Raw genomic sequence first — 26,387 nt, forward strand, 5'->3', positions numbered from 1 at the left:
ACTGATGTAATCTAGATGACTCATTGTACTGACCTGCTAGAACAAACAAGTGCGTGGACTTCCTTCTTCGAGTGTAATATGGAGGGCTTCTAGTCACACCTGCCACTTTGTGAGCACTTGAGAACCTCCCAGCAGAGGCCAGCATTAGCCAATGTAATGACTGCTGGACAGGGCCCCCCTTACTTAAGTCTTATGAAGACACCACAGAATTGCTCATGGAGAGGAAGCGTGTTCGCAGCAGCTTTCTGTCATAACCCATCCTGTGCTGAATAGCACGGTGCTCATTCTGGAGGAAGCCCGGTGTTGTAATCACGCATGTGGTGGCGATGCTTTCAGAAGAAACACAGGCTTTACAAAGCGAGAGAATTCGTAACAGACAAAGGAACTAAAAAACCCCCAAAACCTATGAATGTAATAAGCATGCAGAATAATTCTGAAGGGTAAGCCTTCGGAACACAGTCATTGCTGCCTCTACATGAAAGGACTCACACCTGAACGAAGCTCTAAAAATGAGTAAGCGCTTTCTAAAAGAAAACAAACTTTCATAGCAAAAGGGAAATCATACTGGGAAAGCCTATCCATGTAAGATGTGTGGGAGAACTTTAACAAGAGCTGAGCTTCGACTAAACACCAGAAAATTCACACCATAAATTAAGGACTATACAGAATCCTTAAGTTAAACTTCTGCCCTTACTTACTAAGCACTGCAGAATTCACACTAGGGAAGAAACCTCAAAATGTTCTGAATTGTGGGCAGGGGAAAAAAAACAACCCTTTTTCCACAGGAGGAATGTTATTTTATGAAAGTCACATTCTTGGACTGGGTTAACAGATTTTTGCAGAAATGACTCCCAACGTGATAAACAATGGGAGATGATATGCCTGTAGGCTATACAGTAGAAAGCTTTGAAATGGTCACTTATCAAACTCAAATATCGAAGAGCTATTACCAGTCCAGGCACCCGAGATCCATCAGGGGACAGGGCAGATAAAACTTCCGCTCTTGTTGAGCTTACATTCTAGTAAAAGGGTAACAGATCTCCAATCTGCAAGAGCTTGACTCATGGCCACCCACTAACCCCATCACCTCTTTAAGATTCCTGTAGTTTTGATCAAAACACTATTAAAAAAAAATTTACTACTGATCGAGAACTACCCTTAACTGCAGCTCTTACTTTGAAGTTACCACTAAAAATTACCCTACTTCCAGAAATTTCTGAAAAACATATTAGTACTCTAAAAATCAAGTAGTCCAAACTGCCTTATTTCACAGATTTAATAATAAAAGGCCAAAGATATGATATAGTTTGTAGTGGTGGTACAATCTATAAATGACAAAGCTGGAACAAGAATGCAAGTCACCCAGCTTCCTGCTTTTATGTTTTGCCACTAAAAATAATCTTTTGAAATTCAAAACGCTTTAAAATAAATTTTAAAATAAGTGAAATTAAGTAATTAAGACTTTTTGAGCACCCATTCAGAGATCTGTGAATGCTAGACATTGATTAAAAAAGAAAAAATGGGCAACAAAATATATGACATTTGCCCTCCCCAAACTGGTTTAAGTTAAAGGAGGGGAAAAAGAGTGAGCAATTCCGTGGAAGAAGAGTTGTGACGACGTATTAAGAGTGGTTGATTGTAGATGATGGAACTACTAACTTTCTTCCTTCTTTGCAATCACTGTAATTATAGTTTGGCAACCATATTATTGAATTTCCTCCCCATCACTGAGAGATGCTTACTTATTGGGAGGAGAGAAGAATAGTAAAAAGACAGTTTTGTGTGAGAGGGACGACTGTCCACAGAAGCTTCCAAATTTGGCCATGCTCCTTGGCCAGTGGGTGAGTAAAGATTCCTAGGATTTCTGCAGCAACAGCTATGGAAACAGCAGGGCAGAGCATTCAGAAGAAGAGGGGTCCATCGGTACACAGATGAATCACTGAGCTGTCTCAGGCTCAACAACATGCAGACACTGAGGGGTGCTCATATTTCTGGAGACAATGAGTTTCACTCTTGTAAAAACACTGAACTCTTAATAAGTACCCGTCAGAGTAAATGAGGAAGGGAAAGGGGGAAAAAGTTATTTAGGAGGTAAAATCACTGGAGATCAGGCAAAGAGGACAGAGGGAAAGAATGAATCCTAGATTTATGACTGGTATGAAAAATGAATAGATGGTACAATCACTCAAGGAACCTTAAACAATAAAACTGGAGCAATCGTTTTTTCCCTATGTAATTTCTACTAAACACTTTTTAAAATAACTGATGAACTTTCCCTTAACATAAAATTATTTTCATTGTTAAACATATTTTCCTATTCTTCTCTACCATAAAACAAAAAACTAAGAAGCCAAGTATCAAATATCTGTTCTTTTGTCTTCCTTTCAATCTGAGGTAATTTCAAGTGTGACACAGGGTTGGAGAGAAACCAGACTTAGTATTGTTTGATTCAGATCTACTTTTGAAGACATGATTTTGTTTGGCCAATATTCTATTGATAAGTACAGTCTCTAGATAATAAAAAAATAACTTTGACACCTCAAAGGTAAGGGAGATAGTTTCTTCTGTAAAGTAAAAGGTTAGGAATTTTTCATTTTTTTCCCTGAGTAATTTTGAAGTACAGAGTATAACAGACATTGTAGATGAGCAACTTTATTCTGAGAAAAGAACTGAACTTCTTATAGTTGCCTTTCTTCCCACAAGTCAAGAACAAATTTATGGAGAACAAGTTTAGCTAAATTCTACTTGACACGAAAGTCTTGGGACTATAGAATTCCACACACTGGTAGGAACTAGAGAGTCCTGTTCAGGGAACTGAATTAGCAATAGGAGATACATATTTTAACAAGTTCCAGATACTCAAAAATTGCCTCTAGTATAGAAAACTGAGTGAAACTTGCAGTTTCAATCACCAGTTTGCCAGTAAAATCACTAAACCATTTAGGTGGATTCAGAATCTATATTCTTCGAAGTTCAAATTTAGCACACATTTTATTTCAGAAAATGTGAATAAATCATCACCTGAAATAAAGTTACATATGGATATATACACATAATAATGAGCTTTGACTTAAAGATTTTTGGTGTAACTTAACTAAAGATCTTACAGTTTCATAAAATTTATAACTTTTTAAAAGTTATATATATATGTATACATAGAGAGAGAGAAAGAGAGAGAGAGCGAGAGAGACAGAGATTTGAACACTGGTATAATGGACAAAACATGAAGATAAATTTACTAAATTCAGTGATAACCACTATATTTTCATAGTATCTGAGGTTAAATTTTGATTTAACAAAAATATTTTTTTTTAAAGAATGCTCTCATTCTTTAGTGAATTTAATAGTCGCACTACATAATGAATTAGACACCACTTTATGCTAATAAGTCTAATCTAGTAGACTGGCTGCCATCATGGCTTAAACAATCTTGTTAAATTCATCAACAGAAAGATTCTGACCTAATAAAAATCAACATCCATTGAAAGTTTTGGAAACCAGCCTATAGATGTTCACGCTCTACGACTCAGTGACTAATGAACTAGACGCACACACACCAACATGAAGCTAGTCGATGATGCGGAACATCAGCATGATGCCAAAGAAGACGAACAAACAGGGGGCTCCCTGTACTCCCTGTACAATACACAGAACGTAAAACCTGCAATAGCACATATTGCTGTGGGATACATACACTCGTAGAAAAAATACACGAAGTACACAGGAATGACACAGACCAATACTGGCAGTGGTTGCCATGGTGGAGGAGGGAAGAAAGGAGGTGAATGTGGGAGGACGCAGAGCAGAGCTGGTTAGGCAGGTACAGAGGGGCTCATCGTACTGGCCTTTAAGCCTCGTAGGTCTTAAATATTTCATGATAAATTAGAAAACACTTTTCTGCCAGAGGACAAAGTCCTGTTTACGCTGTCAGATGTAAAGTAATCTTGATGACTACATGAGTAATGGCTTCCGGGGCCCCATCCCATCCAGCCCTCGCTCACCTCTCACCTCTGCTATACGCCCTCTGTAAACTCACTGGAGCTCACCGGCCTTTGCCCTGGGTTTCACAGCTCACTCCAGTGACCTCTTCCCTTATGCAAGCATAATAAATGGCTTTCGGTGGGTAGGTGCATAACAAATGTTAGTCTTTTTCTTTAAAACATAAAAACAAAAACGTCTTCCTGGATTTTCTCTCTGCTCTCCAAAATGTCAACATGTCATAATACTATAAAGTCATAAAATAAAGGTATAAGAGAAAAGTACTCAGGGCCATTGTAGACTTGTATGTACAAGATACAGACTATATTGTATTCCCAGAAGAACTAAAAAAGTATCTTATGGCACCGAGTATCAGTACTGTTCTCTGCCTGGAACACTCTTCCCCAAACACCCCTACGGCTGCTCTCTCACCTGCTCGGGGCTTTGTCAGATGCCACCTGCTCAGTGAAGGCTCCTTACCTTCCTATCTAATAACATCATGGTCCCCACTGTCCTCACTCCCTGTCCTTTCTGGCTGGCTGCAAGGTTTTCACCGCACATTATGTAGCTCACCTCACTCACATGTAAGATCTACACGGGCAGGGATTTTCGTCTGTCTTCGCTGTTGTATCTCCAGCAACTAAACCAGTGCCTGGTGTATAATAACTTAGTAAATGCTTGTTGAATCATAATGCATAAAATTGCAACTGCCGAGTCCAGTGAAGAAGAAGAGAGTGCTAGGAGAGCCTCTAGGAAAACAAGAAAGCTTACCTGAGAAAGTCAAATTTGAGGTGAGAACTTAAGGATGAGTACGAGTTAACTGTGATGGGCACAGGCTCGTGGTGAGAGGAACTGAAAGGCCAGTGTAGCTAGAACAGAAGAAGGTGGAAAAGGGGTATCCACAGTAGGTAGGAAGAGGCAAAACTGGGAAGAGCTCTGTATACCTACCTACTGTATTAGGACAGACTGTCTTCATCCTCAGAGCAACAGGAAGACACTCTGTTTTAAGCAGAGGGACCACATGAGCAGATTTACACGTGAAAAGATTATCATGGCTATTGGGTAAAGAAAAGTTTAGAAAGGTCACAGTGGATGTGGGTAGATCAGGTAAGAAGGTAATGATGCAGCTGAGTTAAGATGCAGCTTTGGATTGAGGTGTTGGGAGTCGAGGGAGAGAATGGACAGATATTTCGCAGGTTTTTTTAAAAAAAAAATCAATGGAATTGGTGTTAAATTAGATCAGGGAATTTTAAGGCTCACTTCTAAATCTCACAAAGTACTGTCAGATGTCTCAGCAAAATAAAAAATTCCCATTGACCTGAAGTCTATGACCAAGTACTAGTCATTTTCTACATCTTCAATGTCCAAGCCCTTAGCTACATGTGGCTACTGAGCACTTGAAATGTGGCTACTCCAAGTAAAGGTGTGCTGGAATTGTACAATACACACTGAATTTCCAAGCCTTACACAGGGAAAAAAAGGTAACAATTATGTCAAGAATTGTTATACTAATTACAAGTTGATGCGATTATATTTTGGATATAGTAGGTTAAATAAAATTAATTCCACCTATTTCTTTTAATTCGTAATGCGGCTACTAGAAAATGTAAAGTTATATATATGGCTCACGTTATATTTCTATTGGATAGCACTAATCTCATATAAAACAGCAATATAGTCACTGCAGTTTATTCAAAAGAAATATATGTGAGAAAATGGCTGAATTTCAGGGCAAAAATATATGACTTTTGTAAAGATTTAGTTTTTTTTCATTCAGGGATGTGAGGAAATGAATATTTCAGTTTTTGTCATTTAAATACAAAGGCCCTTTTCTGTTTATGCCTTATTTATGGAACAGATTGTTCCTCTTCCTCTGTTGCTAATAGAAAGGTTCTCTGCGAGAGCCCTCTGTGGAAATCACAGGGCCTCAGAGATCAGTTAGGCCCACCACTTCCTTTTGTAAGTGACAAACTTGAGACACTAAGACTAAGTAATTTACCTGAAAACCAAAGGACTAAAACTCTCTATACCATGTTGAGATACAGATATTTTCTCTAACTCGTTATAGTCATTACAGTAGACTTGTATATACTATAACAAATATACCATATTTTTTTCCAGAAAGAATTAAAAAAGTATCTTATGGCACCAAGTATCAGGATTATCAATGACTCAGTTTGGGAGTACAAGAGTCTGAAACCCAGTTCCAACAGTTAGCTGTGTATCAAGGACTACTGTCATTGGGTTGTCTCACCAGTAAAATACACACCACCATACTCAGGTTGTGATAACGATAGGAACGCTTCACACACACACACAGACACACACGCACACGCATGCACGCACGCACTGCGTGATCAATGCTTACAGTGGGTAGATGCATAATAAATGTTAGTTTCCTTTTTAATTAAAAAAATGCCTTCCTTCTTTCATTCTCTTCTCTTCAAATTGTCAACACACGGTCATATTGTAAAGTCATAAAAGAGAAAAGATTACTGGAGTAAATTGTGAAACCCAGTATATCTTATTCCCATTAAAACGCTTCAAAGCCTTGAATGAATCCTTCACCCTCTCTAAGTCTATTCCCCCCTCAGTAAGATGACGCAGCCAAATCAACCAAAATGATTCAAAAAGTCCTGTCTATATGACTCAGTGATGCATAACTATGAATCCCACGAGTTTTTGAGGCCTGAATAAGAGCTTTAAACATTTAAAATTTAAGAAGTATTATTTGACAATTCTAAAATTTAATTTGGGATACTATAATTGTCTATTTTTGTATATTTAAAAGGAAAGTTCTTAAAACTACTCACATCCGGTTGAATGGCTTTAAATACTGGAACATCCATTAGTGTTATCTGACCCTGAAATAAAAAGTAAAAAAATGAGAAATACTTCTTTGGAATTACATAATATGACATATATTTTAAATTAAAATTATATTAAGTAAATTAAAATATGTTAAGTAATCAAATCTTTACCAAAAAAGTCTCAATTTTATAAGGGTTTAAGAAAATGAAAATTTAGCCCTTGTACCATTAAATAATTATTTCTAATTATCTCATACCTATTTGTATTTTCTTGTGAGATGAACGAGGTCAAGTTACAACAAAAATAATTTTGAAAATGTGGACACACTCATACGTTAAACCAAAAATAAAAACCAGATCTACTGGTTCATGGAGCAGTATTATTGTGACTCTTAAATCATATCTCCTCAAATGGTAAAATATGATCTGATATTAAAAGTTTTCTTTCTAATTTATAAAAACTAGTGAGACTACACTAGTGCCAACTCACATCGAAGGACTTCACGCGGCAATGGACCTATCTCACTGTGGCTATAGAGATAAGACAAAATCCAACAATGTACCAAAGAATAAGATGCTGTGACCAAACACAATTTATTCTTGCATTGCAAAAGTAGTTGTGTCAGGAAATCAATATACTCTGTTAACAAGTTAAAGGAGAAAGATAACATAAACAAACATTAATGTCAGTTAAGAAATAAAAGTTTTTCTGAGTAACTTTCATGATATTGCAATAATGCCTTCCACTTTCATTCTTTAATTTTTTAATTTATAAAAACATAAAAAAACTTCCAACATGTCAATGAGAGTTGGCCTAGGGAGGTGGATTCGGTAGGTACTACGAAAGCATTTACCATAAAGGCAAGTATTTATTCTTACCAAGCTGAAAGTGTAATTTATGACGCTGCTTGCTCTACAAATACCTACATACAGCTCTTCTCACCTTCCCCGTTTTATCCCTCTCCGTGCTCCATCACTGTGCTCCTATCTCTATTAATTCAATTCCCACATTCAACTTTCTTTTCTAGTTTTTGTTTTAACCATCTCCTGTGCTGGACCTACAAATTCTAACTCAACAGTTATGTAATTACAGGCAACCAAAAATTAATCAACTCAACCAACATGTAATTACGGGCAAAAGCTGGGGGAAGGTGAGGAGGGGGCTTACCGCATACTCTTCTGGCGTAACCTTAAGAACATCAAACACCACGGCATCAAAGCTTTTCTTCAATTCAGAACCCTTGTCACTTAATGATTCAGAACTGCTACTTTTCTGTTAAATAGAAAGAAAATGTAGGCATTTTAATACTGTTTCACAGTCAGTGTCATAGAAACTAGATTGGCATTAAAAACTGAGGAAACTTCAGAACAGTGGATTAACAAATGCTGTAGAAAAGTTAGGCAGAACATGTTGCTTAGTTGGAAGAGCACTAAATATAAAGAGTCAGGAATTTAAAATTTAACCTTGACTTTAGATTTTTAGGTTCTTGTTTAAATAATTTTCCTGTCAGTTTCTTCATCCTGACATCCTATCACTTCCTATAGAAATAAAAGACTTTAACAAGTTCAGTGATTCTCAAATGGGGTAAAGGGAAGTTAGGAGAGAAGGACGCATCTATTTACAAATTTTTACACTATTAGTAACTTTTACTAGAAAAAAGATGATTTATTTTCATAATATAAGCCATGAGAAAACATTCAGAACTCCACTAATTATCCAGTCTTATTTGTTAAGTGAATGTTTGTTTGTGATAATACAATTGATATTGTTCTCCCTATTATGTTTACAAATTGAAGTGATTTCTGCTTTAAAGTTATTGTTTTAAGCTTGAATTTGCTGTTGCTATCTGGAGAACAAAACGTAGCTTTTGGCTCTGAAAATCTTATTTCTGTTCAATTTCCACTTCATCTGTAACATGATACAAAAACGTATTCTGCATCAGTTGGCTGAAATCAGAGCATCCGCACTGTAATAATACTTAGACCATGCTCTACTAAATGGTGGCAGGGCTTATAAGGCTACAATTAACAGCACAAAAAAATTAACCAGTTTCAATTATGAAGGTATTATATATGTTAACCTACAAGCTGTTGTAAATCAGTTTCGAGTACTTGTCATTATGTCTCATTTTCAGTTTTATCCTCCGTTTCAGTAACAGCTAAATATCAAAATCATTACAAAGGAAGGGATCCGTTCAATTTGGGATGATTCTCAACCATTATTATTTCAAATATTTCTTCTGCTTTCTCTTTCTCGCCTTCTGCGTAGTCCCACTATGCGTGTTACACCTTCTATCACTGCCCCACAGTTCTTGGCGATTCTATTCCATTTTTTTTCCATTCCATTTTCTCTTTGGATTTCAGTTTGGGAAGTTTCTGTTGACATATCTTCAGGCTCACCGATTCTTTCCTTGACTGTCTACTGGTCACCAGTTAACTGATCAAAGTCATTCTTCATTTCTGTCACAGTGTTTTTGATGTCTGGCATTTCCCTTTGATTCTTAGAGCTCCAATACCCCTGTTTACATTATCCACCTGTTCTTGCATATGGTCCACTTTCCCATTAGAGCCCTTAGCATGATTAATCATGGTTAATTCCCAGTCTGATCATTCCAAAGTTTCTGCCATATTTGAGTCTTGTTCTGTTGCTTGCTTTGTCTCTTCAAACTGTATTTTCTTCTTATCTTTTAGCATGCTTTATAATTTTTGAAAACCAGACATGATGCACTGGGGAATAGGAATGAAAGGAAACAAGCCCTTAGTGTACAGGTTTATGTTTATCTAGGTAGGAGTTATGCTGTGTTTATTGTTTGCTATTGCTAGAGGGATCTATCTGAGTGTTCAATTTCCTCTAGTGTCCTTGTTTCTGTCTCTCCTGTTGTCTCTGAGTTTGCCCAGAAACACCTTCCTAGCTAAAGTCTGTGCCTTGCAGCTCTTTCAGTAGCAATCCTTTACTATTCCGCAGGAGCCTTGTTGACACTGCGTGGGGGAGTGCGGGGAGGAGAAGAAGCCTTTTCAGCCCTGCAAGCAGGTCTTTGAGTGAGCCTGTGCCCTTGGGCTGTGACCTCCTCAAGTGCTTCTCAGTGCCCTTACTCCCCTTAGAAAGAGAGATGAGAATGGTAGAAGGGGCTGAAATTGGGTATTCTCCTACCAGCAAGTAGGTTAGGCTCTAGTACTTTCCCTTTTTATTTTTGTTGGGGGAGTGTGCAAGGGGGGGGCGGGGAAGAATAGAGGAATACTTCAAAATAAATACTTCCTCAGGCATAATGCAAAATGGTTACCTTCCCCCTTCCCCCTGCTGGAAGCAGGAGGGGATTTTTCTCTGATCTTCACTGTGAGAACATGGTGGGGCTCCTAGAGGTAAAAAAAAAAAAAAAAAAAAAGTGGGCTAGGGGCCTAAGGCTGGGCCCCCACAAGTTTCTAACTGTAAAGCTAGTCCACACACAGCCTCCAGTAGTTTGTCAACTACAACTTAAGTTTTCCTACCCTTTCCGGGCTCCAGTGACTTTCTGCTGTTGGTAAACTGTGAGTCGCTGTATTTGCCTCTCCTTCCAGTTTTCTGGGCATCATTGTCAGTTTGCGCTGACATCAGTTTTCTGACAGAGCTAAGAAGAGTTACTGATTTTCAGTTTGTTCAGTTTTTTCGTGTTGTGAGGACCGGAGTGGTGATTTCCAAGCTATTTACATGTCCAAGCAGAAATCCAAAGCCCCAAAAATGGATTTTATACATAGCATTTTATTTCATGTGTTTCATCTCTGTAACTATGACTAACTTACAGTATGTCAACAATATTATTTTATGTCCTAAGACTAATATAGAAGTTTATTCATAATGTTAAGCATTCGGACATCAGTTAGGCAGGATACGCCAAGCCAGTAATTGCCCAAGTAATTAATCACATCCTGTCAAGTAATAACTTGGCAATTAAACATAACTTGGTAATTTTCTCCAAGATTTTAACTCAATCAAGACAAGTTAGCACATCATAATGGCAATTTCATTGGTAATCAAAATAAATAATCCCTTTTCTGTGTCCTTCTTCCAAGCCATCAGCAGAGGCTTAGAAAATTACGAGTGATGTGCTTCCATCTGCTTCCCCAATACCAATAAATATGCTGGTAATAAGCTAAGCAGTACCTAATGTCCATTAAGAGGATAGTTAGGAATTCTTTATGTAAGACAAGACTAAATGTCACTTCTAACACTTCTAAATGACTAAAAACAGCTCACTACAACTCTGCTGACAACAGAACCTTCAAGCAGAGATGAAGAGTAAAGGTACTGAGACAGAAGAAGTCAATGGCCCAGATCAAGTGCTTTATTCATTCTGTAAGCTTATCACACTTAAGAGAAAATTGCATTTTAATATGATAATAGATCTATATTTTAAGAGAAGGTGGAAAACATGTATTTGTAATTTTATTTTCTTGCTACAGTAGGACAATTTAAAAGAGAGTCTTTCCTCCACTTACTACTCACATACTAAATTACACTACTCTGAGGCCTGATGTAATTCATTCACTTTTGTAAAGTCAACAGAATTGTTTATATAAGTGAAATAATCTATTTTAACAAATAATTGTGGTTATTTCCCTACCCCCAAGTAGATCAGGTTCTAGTAGTCTCCCTTGGTGGGGCAGGGGGCACGGGGCAGAAAAGGGCTCCCTACAGTTCTGTTTCCTATAACACTAGACCAAATGATTCAGGATATATAATTATGAATACTATACTTACACACATACATTTAAGGTATTCAAGTAGTATGGTTTTAAATATACCAAGTAAACTTATATATATAATAGAAACATGTAATATAATCCCTATCTCTAAAAGGAAGAAAAGCTATGAATAAATTTATGAAAAAATTATTTAAAAGGGTGTGTTTTTTTTTAAGTGATAGTTTTAAAAACAGAAAAGCTCCCATCTGCTCAAGGGATCAGGAAATGACTTTCCTGAAAGTGTAGTATCTGAAACAGGTTTTGAAAGACAGACAAAATGTCTTGTTTTGCAGTGAAATGGGAAGAGAAATTCCAGGTAGAAAAATGGATAGAGGCAGACCTAACAGAAGTAAAAGCTATACAAACATCAGCAAGATGTGGTATTCTTTCATGAGATAGTAAATTTCAAGTAGAGAACTAGTTAGTACCAGTTAAATCTATTAGAAAAAAAATTAGAGCCAGTTTGAGGAAAGTCTTGAATACAAGGCTGAAGATCATTTGTACTTAATTAGTAGACAATGAGGAACCACTGACAATTTGGAGATACAATAAAGTTCAACAGCTGTATTTTAAGAATATTAAAAGTGAATTATCATCAAATGGACCAAACACAGCAGAGAACAGAAGTGACAGATGACACTAAAAAGCAATCACAATAATCTAGATAAGAAATAATAAATGACCAAATGAGGCAGAAATAAGAAGAAAAGGGCTGGATCCTGGAGTTCAAGTGTGGCGGACAGGCTCTAAGGTGCCTGCCAGGAACGTCTGTCTCTTTGTAGTCACGGCCCACGGAATCGTCTCGAGTGTAGGCAGGATCTGTGACCTGTTTTGAACCACCGGAATAAGCAGAGATGGTGGGATGACCCTTCCGAGAACACATTACAGAAGACTGCAAACTTGTTTTGCAGGTGGAGTCTTCCTGCTGTGATGAGAAAATGGTTGTGGCGGGCAAAGGGGAGGCAAGTTAATGACAAATCCAAACTTAAACTTAGATGGAGAGGGGGATGGTGGTGCTGTCAACAGAAGTCAGGAAAGGAGCTGGACTGTTTTCAACACAGGCTGTGAGGCAAAATTGCAGTGAGTAACTTGCCTTTGTTCATATTATAAGTAAAATGTCTGGTCCATAAGAAATACTTAACAAAATTTATGAGGGAAGCCAGAGCTACAGATAAAAATATAGAAATCATCTGCATATGAAAAATAATCAAAACTACAGACTTAAGAGCAATTTCAGTGAAAGCAAGGCCTAAGTAATTGGCTGGGGCAAAATGGAGCTCAAGTTATTCAAGAAATTTGAGGCCAAGGTGTTAAAGGGTCATAAACATTATTCTCGTCCTATATAATAAAGGGAAAAATATAGGCGTTAGATGCTGAAGTTGTTAAGGAAAGCAGGCAAGTACCCAAGATGTACAGACAAAATAAGTGAGGAAAAGGTCGGGCAAAAATAAAGTCGTGATCCATTAACTAGAGAGGTGAGCATCTCCGTCAGTCTCCCCTCCATCTGTTGGAAGAGGAGCTCTCAACCCTGGGCTAATGGTTCTGTCATCTCCTTCAACAGGCTTGGAATCAAGAGACCGAGACAGTGTCCAAAGTTACATGATTCCAAAAAGAAGAATCTTTCTTTGCCTCACTTGTACTACTGCCCTCAAGGTACATGGAATGTAAAAAAAGCCACAAAAGAAATTCCATGTGTCCTTCAAAATTAAACCCAAGAAAGGATTTTAAGTAATCGTTATTTGCCAAGTATCTTAAGTGGGTAAGGAGTAACTGTTTCTAACATGCACAGTTAACATGTGAATGGTACCATTAAAGGAGGTTTATAAAAAACTGAAAAATTGATAGCCCCCTTTTCTCAAGTTCTGATTTAAATGTGTGGCCAACCATAGTGCTTGACGAGTTAGAATGCCAGGTAAGGAACTTGCCAAGTAAACTTCGTAAACGCCTTACCTCCGAGGCAGTAGCAGCAGTGGTAACACTGCCTGCCTGCCCGTTCATTACGTCCATGCTTTCCTCAACATCAGTCCCCGACGCCGTTAGCAGCACAGAAGACGGACTCCTTCACGTCCAAGGCCACAAATACATTATTATTCCTGAAAAAAATAAATGGAAATTTAAATGTATGTCTAATTATTATTCAAAGCTTAAAAACACAAGTGTCAGAAAATCATTTTTTCAACTTTACTAAACTCTTATTTCAGTTAAATCACTAGATCCAGTTTGAACACAATCCTGTATGTTATTTTCAAATGATCAGACCCACCAAATGGCCAGTGTCACCTTCATGCCTGTGAATCAGCAAAGCAAAATCATCATTTTCACTTATGATAAGAAAAACTCAAAACCTTTTCAAGTTTTAAGTAAACAGTGTAAAAAAACATGGCAAAGTAACACATGGCATAACAATAAATTTTTAGAGATCTAAAAGACATCCCTAAATCAACAACACTTAATAAGTTTACCATTACTGATAAACTACTTTACAAAGATACCACAAATATCACTATATGATATATTTATATGCATAGAGTTCTAAAGTTTATTGAATATCTTCAATCCATTATCTCACTGATCTTCACAAGTACCAATAAGATATTATACTCATATAACACAAAGAAACAGCCTCTGAGAACACAGCCTGGTAAATGAACAAAGAATGCCATCCATCCAAAATTCTAGTCAAATATTCTTTCCACAACACCATATTTCTTTCCACTTTATTGGAAGTCAGAATATTTACCTGAGGTTCTAATCACTTTCTACAAACAGACTCACCTATCTAGGATAAGATTTCTTTCTCTCTGTAAAATGACAGGAGTAAATGGACTTTTAAGGTCCCTTTCCAACTTTAAATTTCTATGATGTTTTTCTTAATAGAAATGATAGGTGTCTATAAGTTAGATATTTAAAAACTATACCCCCTTTAAAAACTGAGTTTAAAATATCAATAATAATTCTCTAGCTGCTAAGTTGTCTTCTCTCTGGAGAAGCATTATAGGATAGTGATTTAGAAGCACAAACCAGAACAAGACTTCCTAAGTTTAAACCCAGCACAATGCTTAACTTTTCTGTCTCATTTTCCTTATCTATAAAATAATAATTTTAAAAAGCACCTGCTTCAGAGTTGTGGTGAGGACAAATGAATTAATATATGCAAAGCACCTGAAACAGTGCTGACACATGGTCTGTATTATGATGCAGATTTTATCTAATTAATCCACACTACGCTTAAGTATCAATCGAGTCTTCTAATTAAAGACGACAAAAACCTTAGAAACACAACTCTGTCAAAATACATGTTGGTGGGAATCATCTAAATCCTAACTGCAAACACAATAAATGAGAATGCTTCAAATCTGTTTCCTAAATGAAACAAAACATATTTCTGGTTTTCAAATGCTTAAAAATTATTACTAATGATAGCAGCCTTCAGTCACATCTTAAATTTACATATCTTCATTTCTTCAGATATATCCTAAGTACCTACTAAGAACAAAACATTATGCTAGATTTTTTTTAATGAAAAACATATTAGAAATAATGGTTTTTTAAAACACATTTAGAAAATCAATGTGAAAATGAATAGAGCACAGAAATACTTTAACTTCCTCCAATCCATAGTATTTCATTTTATAAGCTTCACTATCCTTAGGACACTATTAAGATCAATTTGTATTTACACTGCTTCACAAAACCAGCTTGATAATCCAAATTCTCTCTGAAGGCAATATTCAGTTTGCAATGAAATCTTTTCAAATAATTTCATTCCATTCCACATTCTAAAGATTAATTTAGATATGAATTCATAAATCAAGAGTGCCCCCTAGTGTTAAGAAACATGACTTTAATAAAATTGTTAAAATGTGTGTTGAATCTACTTTATATATCAAATATAATTTTATATTATTTACTGAAAAAGTAATACCGTTTCCCCAAAAATAAGACCTACCCCAAAAATAAGCCCCAGTTAAGATCATCAGCCAGATGGATGTATTTAATACGTTATGACAATGTTCCAGAAGATTACATGACTGTATCTGAATAAATGTAGATTGTTGTACATGAAAAAATACGACATCCCCTGAAAATACGCCCTAACACATCTTCTGAAACAAAAATTAATGTAAGACCTGGTCTTATTTTCGGGGAAACATGGTACAAACCAGGAATAAACATTAATATATTTGTAAACTATAACACTAAAGAGTCAACTTTTCTCTGCCTGATTTGAATTCAAATAGTCCATGAAAATTAAGGTCATATTAAAATCCATTATGTTTTTAGTAAAAAGAAAAAAAGGTACAGCTAAGCATACCTTAAAAGAAAATCCCATTCATAACTATTTACAAATGTACTACATGTCAACAGTATTTAATACTGTTAAAGGACAACGAAGCCAGGAAAACACTGCAAGTCCGAAGTATACTTTTTAGTACACGCCTCAAGACCTTTCTGTGCTTTGCATACAGAAAAGTTCAAATTAAACAATACAAATCTATGCTTCAATATTATTTAATTTTCCTAGTGCTATGAATGGCACAATCTGTCATGACCCAATATCACAACAGCTCTTTTCTTAATTAAATTCATTAATCTCTACTTATTCTCTTCTGAAACTTTTAAAGACAGTTAATCTGACTCTTTTCGGTCTAAATCCTGAAATAGGCATATTGCTTCTTTCCAAGCAATACAATTCCCAAATAGGAAATCTGAAATGTGTAGATTTAGTTCCTTGCTTGAGGTCATAAAACCAGATAATTAAATCGCAGGCACACCCAGCCTCCTAACTCCCCACTTTCTCAATGTATTGTCGCCAAGAAACCAATGCTTTTAAAATAAGTGAACAAAGGGTTAAAGTGACAATTTCTCACTAATCTCATTTCAGAGTACCAGTTACATATTCTTTTATACAATAATTTATGCTATCATTAAGAATATTATGCTAAAGATATTTATAGTTTTGCGAAACATACTCTAGAAGAATTAAGCAACAATAAGGGTAATAGTAGTGAAATACAATTAATTAGTGGAATATCTTTGGGAACATTCAGAATTGCCATGCTCACACTTTGGCTTAAAAATCTGTCCTGGAAATTCATCTCATCAAAACTCTGGAGAAAAACAAAATACTATATAGATAAAGCTATTTAATTAAGCACTACTTACAATAGTGAAAACCAGAAGCAATTTTAATGCCTTTGTACATAACCATATTAAAAAATTTCCAATGGACAATTATAAACAAACATGAAAATAAAAATGACAGGCTGAACAGAAACTACAACTTGTTATACTATTCTTATAAGATTCATGAGAAAAAAAAAGTAATAGGGTAAGATTAAAACCCTGTTAATTGCAATTCAATATTTAAAAGTTATTACAGAATTTGCTTTCGTTTAAAATTTGTTTTTAAATAAACACCATCAAAGACACGTTTTATATGGCATTTACGGAAAGCCCAAAGATTTCAATGGCCTGTATATCACAGCATTAAGGCATGCTCACTTCAGCATGTACGACAGCTCAACTTGCACCGTGTCCTTAACATTGTTAATATAAGAAAACTGGACATTAGTCTCAAATTCCCTCCCTCTTTGTTTCAACAATTAAGTCATCAAAATGTTGTTGAGTAACAGAGAAGATTTTTTTCAACATAATTAATACAAAAGTTTATATTCTTTTCTGGCAAAAGTTTAGTAAAAAAATGTAGTTACCTCTTAAAAACATTTCTGGTATAGTACTAAACAAGAGTATCTTGGCTATTTGCCACCCTTAAAAAGTTCAAGTCATTACAAAAGGAAAAGAAAGGGTTCTGATGTACACGGAATTGTAAGAGTGCTCCAATGCCTCCCACAGAGGTCATTAGTCTGCCACCATTGTGCTTTCACTGCTCTTTTGTCAAAATTCTATTGCTAAATTTTTGCACTGATTTATTTATGTATCTCTCCTCAATGAACTTTGAGTTCCTTGATGTTAAAGACCCATATTTAAAACAAGACATAAAACCACTATTTTTCATTTTTGCATGCAGGCACATAAACACAATACTTGACCTCAAATTACTAATTTAACAAGTATCTGTTGAAAGAATGAGTGAATGCCTGAACAAAGCAGTCATTCTGTAAATGCCCGATTAACAATAAACGTTTAGGGAGAATAGCAATCAAATAATCAGTAGATAATACTACGCACATTTAAAAGAATATGACGAGAATTTCTATTTCCAGCAACACGGCTGACTAAACCATGTAAAAATTTTTGCATTACAAAAGAAATTAGAAATGGGCTTAAATTTTGATACCAGTTGGAGAAGAAAAAGCAACCAAAAGATGAGAATGAAATTGAGACCCATATACTCTTCTCCCTATGCCACCCACACACATTTTTATCTAAAATAAAGCCAAAGAGATTGATAGTCTACCCCCAACACTGGTAAGAGAGTCTATTAAAAATATATATACTGGTATAGGAGGATAAGGGAACTTGTCTGCCCTGGCCTGGAGGAGGGTGTCTACAAAATGAAAATTTGTAATGTACACATGCTCCAGCACAGGTATAGAATGTGAATTTATTTACCAGCATGGTCCAAGACCCTCAAGACAAGAAATTCACATTAAATATGTTCACAAGCCAGTGAAACTCCCAAACCCAAGGCAAATGAAGGGAACAAATACTTGGGGTAGGAACATTCCTCACCCAGGCAATGTGGATTCCCACAGATAAAGTCCCACTGGCAAGCTCAGAATAAAAATTTACAAACACTATTCAAAAAAACCCACTACAAGTAAAAGAGGAAACACAATAATTATTAGAATTACTGCTTGAGAACTTTAGATGAAAAATTATCAGATACAGGCTATCAAGCAGGAAAGATTAAAACCAGCAGCCTAAAAGGAAGAAACTGAAAACAAAAGGTATTATGAAAAAGCAAGACAAACATTTGTAAGAAAATCAAATAAAGTATTTTAAAAAGAATTAAACACAAGTGAAGAGAGAATTTTTTTTTTTTTAAAGATTTTATTGGGGAAGGGGAACAGGACTTTACTGGGGAACAGTGTGTACTTCCAGGACTTCTTTCCAAGTCAAGTTGTTGTCCTTTCAATCTTAGTTGTGGAGGGTGCCATTCAGCTTCAAGTTGTTGTCCTTTTTGTCTTAGTTGTGGAGGGCGCAGCTCAGCTCCAGGTCCAGTTGCCGTTGCTAGTTGCAGGGGGCACAGCCCACCATCCCTTGAGGGACTCAAGGAGTTGAACAGGCAACCTTGTGGGTGAGAGCCCACCGGCCCATGTGGGAATCGAATTGGCAGCCTTGGGAGTTAGGAGTATGGAGCTCTAACCGCCTGAGCCACTGGGCCGGCATGAAGAGAGAATTTATGAAGTAGAAAGAGAAAAATGAAAATATGCAAAAATTCTACACAGTTAATGAAATAGAAAATGTGAAGAGAGATTAAGAGAAATAAAAAAATAGAATAAGATCTAACACAGCCTAAGAGCAGTTCCAGAGGAAGAGAGATAATGAAAGGCACTATTTAAAGAGATAACAGCTGAGAAGTTTACAGAGCATGCAAAACACATATATGTTCATATTCAGGAATCACCAGTCTTGAGCAGGATAAATAAATAATTATATTCTATATATATCACATTAAAGTGTTTAAAAAGCCAGTGGGATAAGGCACTTTACTTATACAGAAATAAAATTAAACGAAAAACTTCTAAACAGTACCAACAGACACAAAAAAATGAAGTATTTTCACAGGGCCAACGGAAAATAATTGTTAACATAGAATTCCATACCCAGCTAAAGTCTCATTCAAGAGAAGATAAAATACACTTTTAGACAAAGAAAGAATTTACTACAAAATTAGTCCACAGGGAAGGAAGGGGGAAAAAAAGGAGGTCAGATGTACAGAAAAACAAAAGACAGGAAAGATGGATGAACTGATAAAAGGATAGATAAGAGAAAAAAACAGAAGGAGGTGGAATAAGGAAGGTAGAAGGGAAGGGGAAGGGGGAAGAGGATCGAGGGAGAGGAAGAAGAGAAAATGAAAAAAGGAGAGAAACTAAAAAGGGAGCCTAAAAGGTTGTTCCTACTCTGTTCAAGTTTGTAACACCAGTAGAGGGGGGGAAATGAAAGAACCAGAGAATACTACAACTTGTTACACTGAGATTCAGGTTCAAGAGTCACATGATTTCTACAGGAGTAAATGAGGTTTAAGTTTATAAAGAAAGAAAAGTTGAAGGGTAGGAAGAGTGTAAAAACACTATAAACAAGGGCACAAATTTGAAAGTAAAGATGGCCCAAAGGAGGTACAAAGGTGCATGCTTGCTAGGGAGAACCCTTCTGATGAGCTCTGGAAAGGTTCAAAGAAGTGACAGGACCAAACTGCAGAGGGGTCTCAACTGTCAAATGGTGGCATTTCGAAGGGAAGGGACTGGAACTAAAAAACATGAATGGTTTCTGAGTAGGAAAATGGCCTTAGGAAATTAAACCAGTATTTCAAGGTTTAACATGCCAGGGGCATGCCCACTGGGCTTTAGAGAAGATGAGTAATAAACAGCAAAGAATCTGAACTGATGTGCAGGCCCCTTTCCCACCCATGCTTCTCCAGTCTGTTTTCTGGCATCCTGTCCTAGTCTTCCGGTTCTACAAAACCTCCCATGGTCACAGTTTATCCCCTTAACTTCAATCACCTTCATCCTACCATCACCAGTTTGAATTCGGAATCCCTAATCCTACAGAAATGGCAAACTCAGACAACATTTAAATTGGAAAAAAAAAATTTGCATTAATTCATGGATAATCCCCACCATCCTACCCCCCACCCCCTCCTTTCTCCCCTTCCTTCACCCTCACCTTTGCCAGGGAGCAGAGAAAGCAGTTTGGAGGGAGAAGCATGAGATACAGAATACTAACTCTAGGACTTTAACCAGGTGAGCTATGCTGGGTAAATTATTTAATCTCTGAACTTTGGTATCTTCCTTCATAAATAAGGGATGATTAAATATACCTTGGAGATCGTTTGTAAGAATTAAATGAAATTACATATATATTTTATATATTATATATAGATAGATTATATATATATATGTAATATATAAAATCAATGCATCTAGAAATGGTATACTATAATGGAAAGAACACATATTTTGGAGTCAGACAGTCCTGAGTTGAAACCTTAGCTTAGGCACTACCAGCCAGCTGTAAGGCCTTAGGCAAGTTATCAGAAAATGAACTTTGCTAATATTCAAGCAGAGGCCCAAAGCCCACCTATCAGTGATGTGGCTTAAAAAAGAAAAAGCAAAAGGAGAGAAGGCAGACCTCTAAGAGCCCTTCTTCTATTTCTGAATTCCAGAAGCATGTGAAAAACTTCAATATAAATTAATGGATTAAAAAAGTGAGTAAACTAATCCTCTAAATGAAGCATTTTGAAAGCACATTTAAGACACAAGTAGACTGGAAAAGAAATTTACCAAGTGATCAAAAATAGTTTGCAATATTAAATCGTTGGATTTAACGATGAGAGGTTCCTTAAGAGAGATACCACTTTGCATGTTGATTAATTTCTAAGTGTAGATTAGACATAAATGTTATAAATTATTTTATCAGTTTATTCAAAATATTTAACTTGAAATTATTGCACTTATCCTTAGTAGTGGCAGTATAAATAAATAAAAACTTCTAAGCTACACTTAATTCTTAATCAAAGGATAGTAAGCTATGAATAAAAGCAATTCATACCCTGAAACTAAAAAGACAAGTTCTGGGGAAACTTCAATCATTGTAAGCCAACCGCAACGACAGGTTTAGCAATTTCACATACCGCCCAGGTAGAAAAATAAAAATAAAAATTGATGTCTAAATTAATCTACACATTTATAAGTCTCAAGTCAAAAGAACAAAATATGTAAACTGTTTCCCAGCAAGACTACAGATCACTTACCAAATTATAGTTTACTCTTAAACATCTATACAGTTTCTAGATATATATTTTATTTATAAATATTTTAGGTACATATTCAAGATGTATTAGAAAGATGATTTTCAAAACAAAGTAAGCTAAGATCTTAGAGGGAAAAAATAAGGACACCAGAAAATTTTCACTTACCACATTGCCACCCTAATACTCTACCTGAAGTAGAGTGCATATTATGAAGGGCAATAAAAAGAAACTGTCCCATTTAAAATGTTCTCACCACCTTAAAATAGCAGACATTATTTCTCAAAGTAAAGAAACACTTTAAAATAATGAAACTACTTCAAATAACTCACTTGGGTTAAAACTCTTTTCCCTTAAGTGAATACATAGAGACTCTACGTAAGTCTTTCAGATATAATGTTGTTGCATTTGTACTAAATTGTACAAGTAATGGGATGATCCATTTATAAACTGGCCCATATCTACACAGACAGCTTATATTTATATGTCCCTAAATAGTCTAAACCTAAATTCTTGTAGGGAAAGAGAGACTTTCGAATGACTAAATGTTAAAGGGGGGAAATCTGTTAGATAATGCTGTTAAAGGTTATACTCCAGGTCCAGCACAGAAGGTTTGCTGAAGAGAATCTGCCAAGTGATTCTAATACGTAAAAGCTCTGAGATCTACGTGACCTGGCCCAAAATATAAATGTAGGTTAACTAGAAATTCAGATAAGAGAAAGGAAATTCCAAGCAAAAAGATAAAGACTGCTCCAAATGTTTGTTTCGTTTTCTGTTTTTGTTTTTGGTGGGTGTGTGTGCCTTCCGACCAGCTGCTCCATTCAGAACACTAGCCTGTAAGAAGAGTCCATTTAACTCAGAATACTATATATTTGGAATAAACAGAAACACTGAACACACTGTACGGTATTAGCAATCAAAATAGGAAAACTATCCAATTAAATCAAAATATTTCAGAAAAACAGCACGTATATGTAAAAGAGACAGAGAGAGAAGTGACGATAAAGCAAATGGCACAAAACGTGAAAAACTGGTCAATTTGTGTAGAGGGTATACAGGAGTTCTCTTTACTCCTTATACCTTTCCTGTTAGTTTGAAATTATTTCAAAATAAAAAGCAGAGGGGGGAACCCTATAAATTCTCATCAACTTAAAAACCTTCAACTTGCAAATTTCATAGGAACTAAGAAAACTACACATCCAATAAAAGTGCACCTCTTCCCACCAACAGATGCTATTAGTGGTCACTTGTTGAGTGTCACTTGACTTCAGAGCCAAAACAGGCTCATGAACAGCCTTGGGGAATTAAGCTACTAGATCCACAAATATTTTTTCCCCACGATAATACAAAGAATATACTGATGAATATTATTTAAGAAGTGGAAGGTACTTTGGAGATCTCAACTTGGGGTACATTTCAAATCGCCAGGTCTTCCCTTATTTAATATTTGCCCCCCTCATCCCAGGGCATGCCTTACACCCAGACTCCCCACGGAGAATCATGGCTGTAGTAATTTACTATAAAGTGGTGGGAAAGTGTTGTATTCTTCAAATGTGCAAGAATGAAAGAAAAGGAGGGCAGAAAAAATGGAAGTAAATTAAAAGAAAGGAGGGTAGGGAGCAAGTCTGTTTACCCACTGATTTACTCCAATCCCCCGATTTTACATAAGACAACAATCCAGTAAGAGGTCATGTAATCTGGACACCCTCACGCAATCAGTTAATGGCAGAGGTCAGTCTTAAATGCAAGCCTTCTGTTTGCTAATCCTTAGCATTTTCTATAATGCCAAATTACCCTCTCCCTACCAACCCTTCACTAAATGTTTAAACGCTGTAGAACTCTGGAGGTGGCAGGGGGTGAAATGTCTAGTTTCTCTCCCTCTTCGCATCTAATAGAAGTTCATTAGGTGAACAAGATGACAAAGGAAATGGCATGTACAAAGGTAAAATCCTTGGTCGGAGGCATTCACGGAAGTGCAAATAGTTGAGTACACTATGCGGGCAAAATTTAAAAGAGACACGGAAACATCAGGAACTGAGTCTGGAGAAGCAGGTATAAAGAAAGGGCAGTGTTTGTCACAGCAAAAAGAAAAGCCTGGACTTTAACCTGTAGGCAATGAAAAGGCAGAGTCCTTATAAGTGGACTATGAAATTACATGGTTTTACAAGTTTCAGAAAGATACACACAAACACTCACACACCTGAGACCATGTTATTCATACCTGTTGAATTCAGAAGTCTCAACAAATGAATATCTATCTGATGATTTCAAGTACAACAGATGAAGGATTTATCCCAACACATCTTGAAAAATCCCCAAATTTGAGAAAACTAGTATGGCATATAATACATTGAAATAGAATATTTTTACTCCTACAGACCTTTTAATGATTCTAAAATTACTGAAATAATTTATGCTTATTTACATTATTACACAAATTGTGGGGTAGACTGATTTATATCATGAATTTAAGCCACCACAGGATCTTACATTTCACGCTTTAATTTATCCAAAATTCCTCTTCCTAGCCTTAGCTTTTTGCTTCTCTTTGGTCACCAGCACTAGGAGTTGGCTCCAGTAGCATAAACAGTGCTGGCAACAAAAGCTACTACACAAAAAAGTAGAGAAAAAATTACAAGGAGATGTGCCCACTGGGTGGTGAACTAGGATCAAATCTGTGCTCGGCAAAAGTACAAATCATCATGTGTCATACGCCCTCAAAGGTATAAATCATCATGTCATACGCCCTCCGAGTCATTCATAGAATAGTGAAAACCACAAGTGTTAATTTGTGAAAGACAGAGATCTCTTCTATCAGCAACTGACTAGCCAAAAAAAGTATCATGTACTCTAATAGTAAAGATTCCACTGGCCTTTTAAAAGTGACAATGCCTCTAGCAACATAAATATTTGCATAGCAACTTGTAGCTTACACAAAATAATTCCAGCACAAGGATTTCAAGACATCTTGTTTTAGTAAATCTATAACCTAGCTTTCCATTAGAACATTTTATTAAGAACCAAGAGTCCTGGGTCTCTGAAGATGTTTACTCCTGTGTAAGGTCCCGAGGCCACCCAATGGCCACAAGAGAATTTCCTGTATAAATAGTGAGGTGTTGTGGACATTGGAATACTGTTCTTCATTTATTTTAACAGCCCCCTAAAATAAATATTATTACACTCAACTCAGGCAACTGAGGCTCAGAGAGGTTAAAAAGAGGTAAGTTATTATCTCTTAAGAACAACGAAATCTTTCCTAGAAATATCCTCCTTTCTTCCTCCTCCCCAACCCAATCCTCCAAAAGGAAAGCTTCTGTACCTACATGTCTCATATGCTACAACTCCTTCCTATTTTTTTATGTCTGCCAAAGAGGAAATGTCAAGAAAGTCTTCACAGAGATCTGATATTTGAGATCAGTCTTAACAAGCAGAAATTGGGCAGATGGAGAGGAAATGGTAAGGACATTCCTGGCAAGAAGAAATAATACTTACAAAGACAGAAGAATGGAAGAAACTGGCATGACAGGAGAATGTTAGTTAACTCTTTGCAGAAGAAATGTGTTTGTGTGTTTGTGTGTGTGTGTGTGTGTGTGTGTGTGTGTGTGTGTGTGTGTGAGAGAGAGAGAGAGAGAGAGAACAAGAATGAACACAGAGATAAACTGCAAAGACAGACTGGAGCCAGATCATGAAGCATTTACAACAGCAAGAGAAGAAACATGCATGTTATTCTCTAATTCAAGATTTCTTAACTAAGAGACCATGAATTTAAACCCTAGGGTCATGAACTACCCAACTTCTGAAAAGTATGAAAATTGTGCAATGAACATACATAAACATTAATTTTCCTGGATCCATACCTATCAAATGATTTTCAAAGGGACTCAGGACTAAAAAGTGGTTAAGCACTGCTACTGTGGGTAACTGGGAGTCACGGCATAATTACGGGCAGGAATGTGTGCCATAATACTTTTATTTTAAGAAAGGTAATTGGCAACATGTATGGCAGTTGATGGACTAGAGAGAGAACCTTAAAAGCAAATAGAGCACTAAGAAGGTTATTGCCCTATACCAGCCAGGAGATTTTAAGTACATTTTTAAAAAACCAATTCCAGAGACTTTTCAAAGGTAAACTTGCTATAATTTACTGACCATTTGCACACGAATTGTGAGCAAGAAGGGAACTAAGCATGCCTTATCATTCTACTTCCCATTTAAAGTCCGTGTCATTCACTTATTCCATACCATCATCAGTAAAAGCCAATAATACAACAGAGCAGCTGCAAGTGAAAGGGTACCACTTTCTCCATTTGTAACCAGCCACCAGTGGGAAACTAACCAGAAAATGCCAAATGTCCCAAAGAGGAATGCTGATGGTCTAGAACAGGAGTTGGCAAACTATGGCTCACAAGCTGAATCCAGCCCTGTTTTTGTAAATTAAGTTTTACTGGAACAGTGCCACACATTCATATATGTGTTGCTTCTGGTTACTTTCACGCCACAGAGGGAGACCTGAATAGATGCAACAGAGGCTTCCTGGCTTGCAAAAAAAGCCCAACTTACTAACTGAGTCTTTCGAGAACGTTTGCCAACCAACCCCTGGTCTAGAACAAAAACAGGGACAGATTCTACTTCAGTTCTACTTCAGAAAGCACGCCTCTGGTTCAAGCAATGCAAGTAAGAGGAGGAAGGTTGTAGGTGGACCAAATGCAGCCATGGAACATCAATGCCTTCCCTCGAAGCAGCTAAGATATATTTGTAGTAGCAGCAAACTATTCCTAATCAAACTGAAGATACAAAATTTCAAGTTATCACTCCATTTGGAAAAATACCACTCCTCACGAGCAACATACTAAAAACCAATGTTCTCAACCTAATCCAAATCCTGTCCTTCCCTGTCATTCTTCCACTCAAACCTACGTTCCCTCTCTCCCAGCGTCTCTTTT

The 26,387-nt window shown here is 36.5% G+C and overlaps 1 protein-coding gene across 2 annotated transcripts in view; it reads right to left on the reverse strand.

The window, feature by feature from the left end:
* RALGPS2 (Ral GEF with PH domain and SH3 binding motif 2) overlaps positions 1-26,387 on the reverse strand; it is a 131,051-nt gene that overhangs the window by 86,679 nt on the left and 17,985 nt on the right. For both annotated transcript variants that reach the window (XM_081026133.1, XM_081026132.1), the window contains exons 2-4: positions 13,458-13,600; positions 7,957-8,061; positions 6,792-6,842 (exon numbers count right to left, since the gene is read on the reverse strand). In XM_081026133.1, the coding sequence (XP_080882259.1) occupies positions 6,792-6,842; positions 7,957-8,061; positions 13,458-13,514 (213 nt within the window). In that variant the 5' untranslated portion in view covers positions 13,515-13,600. The remainder of the gene's footprint in view (positions 1-6,791; positions 6,843-7,956; positions 8,062-13,457; positions 13,601-26,387) is intronic.

The sequence above is a fragment of the Rhinolophus hipposideros genome, assembly GCF_964194185.1.
Source record: "Rhinolophus hipposideros genome assembly, chromosome: 19".
NCBI lineage: Eukaryota > Metazoa > Chordata > Mammalia > Chiroptera > Rhinolophidae > Rhinolophus > Rhinolophus hipposideros.